Source organism: Epinephelus moara, chromosome 7 (genome assembly GCF_006386435.1).
Source record: "Epinephelus moara isolate mb chromosome 7, YSFRI_EMoa_1.0, whole genome shotgun sequence".
Lineage (NCBI taxonomy): Eukaryota > Metazoa > Chordata > Actinopteri > Perciformes > Serranidae > Epinephelus > Epinephelus moara.
Window position 1 is genome coordinate 12,843,197 of NC_065512.1, and position 12,592 is coordinate 12,855,788.

The 12,592-nt window shown below is 41.5% G+C and overlaps 1 protein-coding gene across 2 annotated transcripts; it reads right to left on the bottom strand.

The window, feature by feature from the left end:
• Window positions 1-366: 366 nt before the first annotated feature.
• Window positions 367-11,415, bottom strand: LOC126392694 (solute carrier family 22 member 4-like). 2 transcript variants are annotated; one of them, XM_050048257.1, is made up of 11 exons: window positions 10,821-11,415; window positions 9,246-9,452; window positions 6,481-6,584; window positions 5,978-6,132; window positions 4,626-4,797; window positions 3,325-3,451; window positions 3,139-3,239; window positions 2,764-2,978; window positions 2,283-2,465; window positions 1,415-1,550; window positions 367-892 (listed from the first exon to the last, which is right to left on the bottom strand). In XM_050048257.1, the coding sequence occupies exons 1-11, from the start codon at window positions 11,028-11,030 to the stop codon at window positions 790-792; spliced, it is 1,713 nt and encodes a 570-aa protein (XP_049904214.1). In that variant the 5' UTR covers window positions 11,031-11,415; the 3' UTR covers window positions 367-789. The 2 variants fall into 2 exon arrangements, with proteins under 2 accessions (XP_049904214.1, XP_049904213.1); XM_050048256.1 differs by having other exon boundaries at window positions 9,246-9,455; window positions 10,821-11,414.
• Window positions 11,416-12,592: the final 1,177 nt, after the last annotated feature.

The window sequence follows — 12,592 nt, forward strand, 5'->3', positions numbered from 1 at the left end:
TACAGCATATTCTCTGTCCAAATTCACTGTGTTATTTTCCAAGATTATTTTGAAGCATCTCTGTTTGGAAAAAATATATGTATTTTGTAAAAATTAATTTTCTCCTTGCTTTTATTCTGAAGGACTGACTGACTCGGTTCCGGTGATTCACTGCGTGGCTCTAGCTTTATAAACTGGCGTCGTGTATCCGGGGCGGGGCCACGGTCAGACAGGCCACGCCCTGTCCAGTTCAGACCACTGTGACATTCAAAATCAGATTCATGTTCAAATAAAAACAATAAACTTCACATATGAAAACACAAAGTCAACTGAATAATAAATAAACAATAAATATAAAGAGCTTTAAATTATTTATTTATTTATTAATTCTTTATTAAATCATTTATCACATTACATATTTACACATCCACAGGTTTCTCTGAATCGTTCTGGTAGACACCAAACGACACAGTCTTTATATACACAACTAAAAGTTTTTATTAACAGTTCTGAATTTTGTGCTGCTGCTGCTACAGGAGCAAAATACACCTTACCACCTGGAGACTGTACAGTATACATATTCAGATCTTCTTCATATTAACTACAGATTACAGTCATTGGTGTGACTCCTTATTTTCTATGAATGTTTCTTTTTTGTCTCAGTGCTGTAGGCTACAGCAGAGACAATTTCCATCCATAAAGTGCCAGTGAATGCATTCTTGTTCGTCAGTTCTATACTTGTTTTGGTGTTTTCCAGCAGTTTCAGTGCCATCTGTAGTTTTGTTTGTATTCGTTTTTGTGTCAGGAGTCTTATAGGTGAGTTGAGCAGATGACCTCAGGTGCAGTAGTCTGGTCTTGAGCAGATTTCCCATCATCCTTTGAAGGCGGTGTGGAGGCCCACGGCCACCTGAACCTGGAAGCCAGATGAAGAGAGTTGCATTATGTAGGCCGCGCATACACAATGTTTTTTCATTCTGTTGTCAAGTGTTTGTCTTAGATTTTTTAATACATTTTTGAGACGGATATGTGACTAAAATAAGCATATTTGCCTCTCATGGATATTTTGAACACATATTTGTGTTTTGGTTCTTCATTGCCAGGTGCTTTCTTTGTTCTTTCATCTACACTTTGTGTTGTTGCACCTATTTAAAACTCTTAAAACTTTTTGAGGGCTGAGCTGCAAAGATCTAAGCAGTGTGAGTGTTTTCCCACAGAGCAGCATCGTTAGAGGTGTTGATGTCATGTTGGAGACGCGCTTCTACTTCTCTGTATCATATCTAAAACTGACCAAATAGCACAGAATAAGTCCGTATCTTTGAATTGCAATCAATTTTTTCACTGCATTTCAAAGATCCATAGTCAGATTCGTAGACTGTATACTTTTTCCTATGCTAAACATTTGCATCACAATGTTCAGGTGGATATGACAACTGACCCCTGTGTGACCGCCATCTGCTGGATGGTGTCAGGCAGCGGCTGTCTGAAGGTCTCGGGCAAAAGAACGCAGACTAGAACACTGAGCAGTGACAGAGAACCCACAACGATCCACGGCAGGAACTGATAGAACACAGCTGGAACAAAAACAAGACAGAACTTTATGAGCATTGAATTAATCCGAGTTACAATAATAAACTAGAATTTCCGCCTCATGGCTGTATGCCTCTACGTATCAGTCAGGTTTCTCTTACAGTTTACATTCATGTCTGTGAAAACATGAGTGCGTCACTTTGTCACTCACTGTATTTCCTCTGTTATCAGTCTGCGCCTTGTTTATCGTTCACAGAATGAGGCTGCACGCCAGCATTTTCAGAACAAAATAAAACAGGCTGCAGTGAGAGTCTCTCTCCATGGGATATTTAAAAACAGCAGGTTTGTGCATTTAGTCCTTCTCAGGCAAGCTCAGGGGTTTGGTGTTGCTGTAGCCCACAGGAACGACACTCTGTGACGCTTTTTTTTTTCTACAAATGAGGATTAGAATATATGCCTTTCACATAACCCGGTTGAAATTAGTATATATTTTTAAATGCTTGAAGTTCCACTCATTACTAATGGCTATGGCCATGGCTATCGCCGGCGCGGAGGAATAAAAATTCAGACAAGTTTCTCTTAACCTCACCAGATAAAACCAAAACTATCTGTATCTTAAGGTTTAACTGAGGACACCTAGAAAAACTTTAGTCATTTTTGTGAACTGACCCTTTAAAAGCCAAACCTGAATGCATCAGGAGGGCAGCCTCACAGCTGTTACTTCAGCTGGTATTGTACTGCTACTTTATTCTATATGATGAAGTGAAAGGTCTCACCCAGCTGCATCAGGTAAGGTGAAACAGACGATCCCAGTCTGGAAAACATGGCACAAGAGGACATCACAGTGCTCCTGATGACCGTGGGGGACAGCTCACCAGTGTACACGTACAACATCCCGCTGCCAGCCAATATGCCAAATTTACCCAGCAGCACCAGGGTCAGGGTGACAGATGGATAACCTGCGGGGGAGAGGTGTGCTATATGTTAGTGATAAGGGAGAGGAAACACTCCTGAAGCACTCAAGAAAAAACCCTTATTAGCTACACGTTAAGTTATTTCAGTGGTAAATCTGCAGCTGTTATCATTGTTAACTTTGTGTGCTGTGCGAGAACAGAAATCCTTGTCAGGCATAGCAATGTTAAGTAAAGGGGTGGGGCTTAGTGAACAATCAGTTGTTCTGAAAATGGTTCATTGTTTCGAGTTTTTCAACATGATGAATACAGTCACAAAGAAAGGATTACAGCTGGTCGTACTCACTGTTCAGCGTGATCTGAATGAGGAACAGAGCTAGCGTCCCCATCAGGGTGAAGCAGGTATACGACAAACGGCGAGGAAGACTGCGTGCCGCCAGCCAGCAAGCAAGGTATGCTGGCAGCTCAACAGCCCCCGACAGGAAGTAGTTCAGGAAGGGGTTGCCGTAGAGTCCAGACATGTTGAAGGACAGTCCAAAGTAGCTTAGATTCAAAGAAAACCTGCAAAAAACAAAAGAATCAAACTTAAATGTTAGCGCCCTCTAGAGACTGCAGTGGATGAACCTATCACCCTTGCTATTATGAGCACTAGCAAGGAGGAAACAAGAAAGTTAAGGATTTCTGGGGGAAATTATATCAACTGAAAAGTGCCTCAACTCACCAGATGAGCCACAGAATAAGTGTTAAATGTCGAATGTTTGCTGTCCTCAACAGATCCAGGAAGCTGGGGGACTCTGCCTTCTTGCTTTCTGCTTTTTCAGACTGTGGACAGACAGAGATTACAGCACAATGTTCGCTGTCCTTTAGGGTAAGTGTGTCGATCAAGGCTGAGGTTTACGGTTCTTACATTGGCTGAGGGGAAGATGACACGTGGAGCCTCCACTTGGTTCTCGAGAGCTGCGGACCTCAGCAGGAGTTCTGCTTCCTGAAAACGGCCATGAGACACCAACCAGCGAGGAGACTCTGGAATCAGCCTGGTTTACAGAGAGTGGAAAATGTTTTGGTGAAGATTGGGGAAGGAGTCTAGATCATCCTGGTTCATCCGTCTGTGTGTGGCTTCATCAAGCTATGGTAGGAATGATTAAGGAGTCCACACAGGTCATAAAATTCTCTGAGAAGCTCTGAAAATGTCCTCAATGCACCAAAATACAAGGCACTGACCTTGTGCCTTTGGTCTGGGTTTAAATGAATGTTTTGAGTATGTGCAGGGGGGCACGGTAAAGCTAAAACGAGTGTTAAGCTGCACTTTAAACATGCACTAAGGTATTCCCTAAGGGATCTGACACACCAAGCCAAGGGTTGGCTTTTGGTCAATGTCAGGCTGGAAGTGAGTGTCTCTCGCGAGTGTCCAGCACTGTTGGCACTAGTTGGTTCTTGACTGCTTTTCTATGGCCGATTCAGCATGTTTGAGTTGGCATTGGCGATGGCAGATCCTCTTTGCTGAATGAAATTGGTTATGAAATTTAAGCAAAGTTCTTACACAAGGTAAGGCCCCGATCACACAGAAAGCATTTTGCAGGTTGCAAAACACAAGGTGCACTTCTTGGCAACATTGTTTGCTAATGCACAGTAAATATCCATTGTTCTTTAAACATTGGGTTATGTTGTTAATGTGCTAACTGGCTAACTAGCATCTTGAATCCGGTCTGTTGGTCTTCTGGTTCCCCTTTTTGAATGACAAGTACAGACTAACGCTGCTTTCTAGTGGGGAAAGTTATTTCCTCTCACTCAGGCACAGAACGTATATGCTAGTTGGCTATTGGCTGTAGTCTGTGCAGTGTGTTCAGTACAACTTTTTGGCGGAGACAATGCAATGCCTGAGGCAATGCAACAGTTGGTCTTTGTCACCACTAGTTCATTGATGTCAGTTTGGTGTATCTGGGCCTTAAGAGGGTTACTCCTCAGTCACTGTGTGGGTGGGAAAACACTGCACTGCACTAGTTATCACAGCAACAGTTATTTTATTGTACTGTCTCTCTTTTGACTGTCTGAACAAAGTCCTTTGTTTGTAATACATCAAAGCACAAAGTAGAAGGCAGAAGCAACATCCCACAGCTGGATATCTTTTCCTGTCATAAAAATGTCTCCTGCACACCAATTGATCAAGTACTGCACATGTATCTTAATAGTGTACTGAGGTCATCTTACCACCAGAGGGGGATACAGACCAGGCCTGGCACAGCCATGGTCAGTGAAAGGTGTCTCCAGCTCCTGACCACGTAGGCAGTGACAGGCAGCAGCATTGTACCCAACACATAGACCTCAGGCAAGCAGAGGCTGGAGAAGAGAACTCTGGTCGAACCGGTCAAGATCTCTGAACCTGTTGAGGAAACATTATAAAAAGTGTCAGGGAATGATACTATGACCTTTTTGTCGGTACAGTTTCTGTTGTCAAGGCTGAAATAATTATGGCTTTGTAGGGCTGGGTATTGGTATTCAACACCCTTAAGGTATTGACTGAAATGAGCCAGTAACAAGAACTATTGAGACATCTTCATTCAAATGAAGCCAGCTAATTACTGCAAGTGTTCTTCGATTTAATGGGATGTGTGATTGGTTGGCTACAGCAGCAGCTACAACCCATACAGTCTGTGGTATGGTGAAGTTGAGTGTGTTGTATTTGACGGAGTTGACAGTTCAGTGTGCCAGAGATGCCACCAAAACGGTCCAGGTATCATCAGATACTTCATAATTCATTTGTAATTTAAAAACACACCAAGCCAAAACTCAACCGAGCTGTTTTTCCTTTTTTGTTGCAGAATTAAAAAAAGACAAAAACCAATCCAAAGCAGTTCATTTGGGGTTTCTGGCAACTCCTTTTCCCTCTTTCATTTGGAGATGAAAAATGGAAGTCACGTTTTTTTTGGTTTGTTTTTGTCATATTAAACCAAAACGGAAAAACGAAGGCACGGGGTCTATTTGTTTTTTGTTGACAGACGAAAAAAGAAAAGTAAAATGCCCATTTTTGTTGGTTTAAAACGAGAAAATGGTTGAATTTTGGTTTGATTTGTCTTTAAAATGCAAATGAATTAAGAAGAATCCAATGATGCCCTGACCCAAAACGTTAGGAAGCTATACTACACGACGCCTGTGACTCCCGATTGGCATTTTACGCAACTACATGCCTCCAATTAGATGACAGGTATCCGATGAAGTAGAAAAAAGGTGTCAAATGAATTACTCTATTGATATTAGTATCACTTTAAGGGTACTGGTATTGTCATTTTGTTAAATGATACCCATCCTCATTTGTCAGCATTTAAAAAAACGCATTAATATTTGTCGGCATAAAAAGCTCTCTCAAAACAAAACTGGTGCGTTCACTTTGGTTGTAATGATTTATCTTTGGGATTGAAAGGCTTTGTCTGTATACAAGGCAAAAGCATAGAAGAAGATTGGTGTGAACAGAGTCAACAACAGAACAACACTAGAGCGCACAACCAGTGGAGAGGAGGACAAAGGTCAGCAGTCACAGTATCGTGAAAATGAAAAAAACATACCCAGTACAAACACAGCTATGAAGGTGGTGATCTGACCAATTCCCAGCATGAAGAAGAGTATGGTGAAGACGGGCCAGGACGGAGCAAAGGCCAAGGCACTGCTGAAGATGCTCAGCATGGCAAGGGCACCGAACAGTACAGGCTTCCTGCCAAACCTGAGGTAGAAATACAACAGAAATTAGTGTCACAGACGAGACACTGGAATGGGAAAGTGTTGTTGGAAGCTAGCATATTGGTCTCCTAAGTTTACGGCAAACCATGAGAGCTTGGTCTTTAGATTTTTGGCCTGTCAGCTAATGTAAATTCAAAATTATGTTGCTGAGTTTTAGCTATACATTTCCTTTTTCCATGACATGTAGCAGTCCTTCATCTTTTTGATCAATGCTAGGTTAGTTCACAGCAAACTACCAGACATACTTTGTAAAACGTTTTACCCCTGCTAACTCTGTAGCAGCTGAGAGGAGCAGCTAAAGGAAACAGTTTGAACTAGAGCTGAAAAGTACCGATCAGAGATCTGTCCAGAGATGAAACATCCGAACAGTCCTCCCAGGAAGTAGACGAGCGAGGTCAGAGGCTGTTTCCACTGGTCGTCACACACCAGATTAAACTGGAAGACAGAGAATGAATGGGAACTCTGCAGCAGACATGGAAATATAAACTGGAACAAAACAGCCATCGTAGACACTGGAATATAAAGCCAACCTGGTAATGCAACCAACACATGTAAAACAGACATTAATTGGAAAACATTGCAACAAAACAGCCCAGAGATCAGTCCTCCTCTATTTGGTCTCTTCCTGTCCTGACCGTTAGTTTTAACAGCCTCCAAGTTGCTTATTTTTGGTGGAGCATCAATCTCAAAACCCACCAGCTTTTGGTCTGACAGTGATAAGCTTCTGGGGGCAATGGCCAATATTTTGATTGTTCCAGTGTAGCCTACAGATACTTGGCCAAGACTTTCTCTTCCATGTCTTGTCATTTTGGCTAATCTTTGCATATAAATGGAGATAAATGACTTTTTAAAAGCTAATAAAAAAAACTGTAACATTGTCAGACAATAGCCGATGGGTTCAGGGATTGCATAAGGTAAGGTAAAACTTAATGTCCCCGAGAGGCAATAATGAGAGATACAGACAGTAGTCATGAGTACAACAAAACAGACAACATATAACACACAAAATCCAGTATCGCACACTGTCAGGGGTAAATCATAGACATCAGTGGTCACTGCTAGTTAAGACAAGCGATAGCAGACCGGAAAGGACGATTTCTAACGCTTTGTGCTACATTCAGGGAGGCATCTCAGCGATTCCACGTCTTTTGCTCTCCACATGGACTGTTCACCTGCAGCTCAAACTTGATTGGTCAATACTTCTTGGGCGTTGCCTACATTTTCTGCATACATGTGCAAATACCTGTTTTTAGAGAAATCAATGGGGCTGGAACGTTGGCCATTCTCCTGAGCTGTTTTTGTTACCTTCCTGTGCCAAAGGTTTGGTTGCCCACCCTTGAAATGCCTCACAACTGGCACCAAACTGAGATGAACTTTAGATAGTTACCTCAAAGGAGTAAAAGGACATAAATCACTGTGTGGTGGGGGATATGGTTGAAGAATTGCCTCCGCCCCCTCTGCCTAATCATCTATATTACCAAGTTGGGTAACACTTTACTTGAAGGTATCTACATAAGAGTGACATGACACTGTCATAACTATGACATGACACGGTCATGAAACTGTCATGAACATTATGTACATGTCATAAACATTTATGACTGCTGTCATTAAGTGTCATTCGGTTTTTGTAATGACAAGTTGACATTGTTTGGGTTGTTCTGATTATGACAACTTGACATTAACCAGGATGACATGACCAGAAGATGTCTTTATGTTAATGTCAAGTTGTCATTATAAGGACATCCCAAACAAATGTAATGTCAACTTGTCATGACAAAGACAACTTCTGGTAATGTCACTTTAATTAATGTCAAGTTGTCATAATCAAGACAACCCAAACAATGTCAACTTGTCATTACAAAAAATGAATGACACTTAATGACAGCAGTCATAAATGTTTATGACAGGTGCATAATGTTTATGACAGGTTCATGTCATAGTTATGACAGTGTCATGTCACTCTTATGTAGATACCTTCAAGTAAAGTGTTACCCAAAGTTGCCTGGTCAAATGAGCCGTACTAATTTTATTTGGTTGCTTATTTACATGTTTCCCTCTAGTTTGAGATGCACTGCCTGCCTTTAAATACTGTGCTTTTTTTAATCTTAAATACAGGAATTACAAACGTTAATACCTCTTCCAACAAGGGAACATAAAATAGATCTCAAATCCTTCACTGTATTAATTCAATAAACTATGTACCTTGTAGATATCTGCGGACTAAACTGCTTCGGCAGTCGGTTTACAAGTTATTGATACATTTTACTGTTTTGCACCAACAGGAAATTATCCAATACGCTGTGGTGGAACTTTTGTCTTCTTCTTGCATATGCTTATATTGTTTCATTCTTCCTGTGTGTTTGTAAGTGTGTGACCTTTGCATTCCCCTTTTGTAAACATCTGTTGTTACTTGACATCATCACGAGATTTACATTCACTATAATCTCGCCTTCAAAGACAGTCCATTGACTGTCTAACTGATACAGCCGATTACCTAACATGTTGCGACAGGTATGTTCCTCCCAAGCAGATTGGCTAAAGATTGCCACAACAACGCAAAGGATGTAACTTTGGAAAGCTTTGGAAACTTTAAGAGTTCAGCAAAATACTGAAAATATAATTCTTTATTTTCTTGTATGTATCCTCATGTGCAGCAGCATCGAGTATATTTAATTCTATGGTTTTTCCCAGTGAGCTCAGAGGTCAAAACCTGGTCAGAAGTAGTTAGTAGTATGTGATATAGTTCAGCACAACATACAGCTGTTCTTCTTTGTAGCTGCACATTACAGTAATCTGCATAAGTTCTACTCAAACACAAACATGAATTTAGTTGCTGCAGAAGTTGTCATGTAAGTGCAGGAGACACCAATCCAGTTTTGTCATTTGAGGTGGGTCAATGATTGGTGGCTGCTGAGAGAGGTCACGACCCCCCTGTGTTGTACAGACAGAAATTATTCTGACTCGACTGGATTCTTACATAACAGTCTAAACAGTAACAAACAGTGGATGGAGGAAGGTGGGGGGTCGCCAATGAAAACAGTAAAAGTAAAACTAAGTGCATTAGTAGATGCGGTAACAGCAGTAGCTCCGTACCTCACTGACTACAGTAGACTGGTAGTACTCAGAGCTGTAGCTCCACCCATCTTTACAGCCCTCCTGCTTCAGGTTGGAGAGGAGGACGTCTGGACTCGACAGATTCTGGATCAGGTTCAGGCTGGTTGTGTATCCCAGCGCAGACAGGTTCTGCACCAGGTCCAGTTCATACCGGCTACAACTGCTCCTCTCCAGCCGCCCGTCCTCCTGCTGAACAGGAAAACAGCATCATCATTAACAGTCTGGGGAGGCAGACCGCATCAGTCCGAAGTAGACCAGTTCTAACCTGCACTGAGATCACAACCTGGATCCAAAGCTGTATTGTCAATTATTAGCTGACCCCATTTTCATGTATTCGAAATCCTTCAAAAGCTTGTACTCAGACATCAACTGTGTTATGGCTCAGCATGCGATTGGGTATGTATAAATAAATAAATAAATAAGTATAAAGACAATTATTTTTTGTATTACATACTATTATGACATTTAATGTTAAATGTGCGAATGCAGAATCATCTAATTAAATATGCACTTATTTGCATACTTTTCCAGAACAGAAATCCAAACTAAAATAAACTCCTAAATTTTGCTGTCAAATTAAACTCAAATGATTTCACAGAGTGAGTTTTGGATATCTCTTTTTATTGCTTCATAAATAAAAAATAAAAAGTATCCATTTTCGGTCTGTTTTTGGAAATAAAATGTTACATATGATATATCAAGGAAATACTCATTTTGAGTACTGTGGAAGTTCATTCATCCATTCAATGTCGCGCATGTATGACGCAAGTTATTTGCACATATGAAGCGAGGCAACACTAAATATTCTAGCGTTCAAACTGGTGCGAGTAACGCAGCAAGAACATTCGCATTGCGTTTGGTGTGAGCACATTAGGCTTGAGCAGTGACCTCTAACCCTTTGAGTTAGAGAACACTGAACAAACATTGCATTGTTTGCTATTTGGTTTTTGCACAACAGTGTTCAGATGTTGAAATAAAGTGTTTTATGGTTTATTACACATTTGTGACTATTAAAACAAAACCATTGTCCCCATATGAGGACATTATTTTCTTCCAAAACTACTTACTGCTTAGTTTTTTTACTTATTAGATCTTACTTATCCCAAACAGCTAGGAAAAATGCAAGATGCATAACCAACACGAAGACAGAATTTTGGTCAGAGGAATGGGTTAATAAGATACTGTCCTCTGCAGTTTTATTGTTACCATGATAATAAATGTAACCTCAACTTACGGAGGCAGATCCCTCCCTACACTGAACCAAGCTGTGTTTGTGCAAAACAGTAACCAAAATGTTGTCTCATCATAAAACAATCATTTGTAACAGTTTTGGAAGTCACAGGCGAATAACGTCATCCTGCTGATGGAGGCATCAGATCAGAAAACACTTCTGTGTGTTGCTCTGGAGAAGTGACACATTTTAAAGGACATGCTTGGAAATGGAAACGGAATTTCAAAACCTTTGGGCAATTAATCCTTAAATCAATCAATCATTTTTTTCCCACTTAATTATAACTTTCAGAATCACTCAGTTCTGAGCTGGCCAGTTCTGACCTGTACTGGGATGCTGGCCTGGATCCAGTCCTGGCTCAGGTTGGCGTGGGCAGGGATGTGGCAGTGGTGGGAGGGCGTAGCCAGCAGGAAGATGACGGACAGCAGATTGTATCCACTTGGGATGGCGGTGAAACAAAGCAGGAAGAAGACTCTCCTCTGGAATGGGCCCCAGGTCCCCAGGAACGACACTGACTCCTCGTAGTCCTGCATTTTACTGGAATCTACTGTTCGACTCTGGTTTCTACTGTGCGTCTGCACTAAGTTCTTTAATAACCACTGTAGCAGCTAACAGTCAGGCTGACCATGTATGTGCAAAGAAGACCTATCTTGAATCTGCAAATACTTTAAGAGCTACATTTAGAAATATTACTACCCTGCCAAAGTTCTATTAGAATTGGTGCAAAAACTACCAATATATAGGCAATATTACAACAACAAGTACAAATGACCTCTGTTACGACAAGTACAAATACAGTTCTCCTGCCTATAAGTGCTACAATAAGTGCAAATACTTCACATCTCTGAATTCAAATACTGTTCATACTCCTGTTGCAGCAGTCGTCAGCGTCTCTCTGAGGGACCTTTCTGAGGCTTCACACCTCCTTTATCCCAAACAAGACAAAAGAACTCCACCTCTCCTCCTCAACCCCCTCTCCTCCTCCTCCTCCTTCTCTCAAAGGTCTGTGCTTATAGTGCAACTACTTGTTGCAATCTACACTTTACACCCAAAATAGACGGGAAGACAGCAGAGCAGAGGAAAACACTGTATCCCTTTTAAACATGAAGATTATTGGGACTAAATGAAGAAAAAGGGAGGGACCCAAAGCTCGAAAAATATAGAGTTTTACTCTAAAGCCTTGTGAGTTAGCTCAAATCAAACTGGAAGCTGATGAAACCAGTGGTTCTCTACCTTTTTTGGGGCCAGTGCCCCCCTGTCCATTATTCAGGTCCCTCTGAGCCCCCCATCAGTTAAAATGTAGGCAAACTGTCTTCCTTGAGTATTGTGTTGCATGTAAAAGCATGTCACTGAATGCCAAATAACAGATTTGATAACAGTGACCTTGACCTTAGACCAACAAATTCTAATTCAGTCAGGAACACTTTAGTCAAAGAAAATTTTATTTCCATTTGCAGTATTATATTTGGCGATATGGCTCTGTTCTGGGGCCCCTCTGCTTTTCCTCAGGCCTATGCAGAAAGCCTCATCCTACATGGAAAGCGGAAGGCAGAGAGAGCACACCTCTCTGCCCTTCCATGCGCCTACATAGAAAGCCTAAGGCAGGGAGAGCAGAAGCAAAGACCCCCGGGAACAGAACAGAGCAGCATCAATGACAAACAGAAATGACATTGCTAAGTCAGATACAGCATGCAAAAGGAGGAGCTGGGGTGGAGGCGGGTTGCAAAGTGGCTTGCAGAGGAAGCAGCAACAGTAGGCAGGCCAGAGCAGTTTAAATAGGGCGCCCTGAATGAGATTCACCAATTGGTTGCATTGAAAGGAATCATGTGATCTATCAGCTGACTCCCCACCATCAATCAGCTGCTCCATCAGTGAATGTTTGTGCCAAATTTGCCGAAACTTCCTCAAGGCCTTCTTGAGATAATGCATCCACGAGAATGAGACGGATACAAGGTCACAGTAACCTTGACCTTTGACCACCAAAATCTAATCAGTTTATTGTTGAGTCCAAGTGGATGTTTGAAGAAACTGCTTCAAGATGTTGAGATATCACGTTGAATGAGAAGAATGAGACAGATGAGGTCACGGTGACCTT

Bases quoted from the DNA above. Each gene is read 5' to 3' on its own strand.
- LOC126392694 (XM_050048256.1), bottom strand. From the start codon at position 11,030: ATGCAGGACTACGAGGAGTCAGTGTCGTTCCTGGGGACCTGGGGCCCA. The intron at 3,240-3,324 runs GTAAGAACCGTA...GTCTGTCCACAG, and splicing joins TCATCTTCCCCTCAGCCAAT to TCTGAAAAAGCAGAAAGCAA. The intron at 893-1,414 runs GTCAGTTGTCAT...TCTGGCTTCCAG, and splicing joins CAGATGGCGGTCACACAGGG to GTTCAGGTGGCCGTGGGCCT.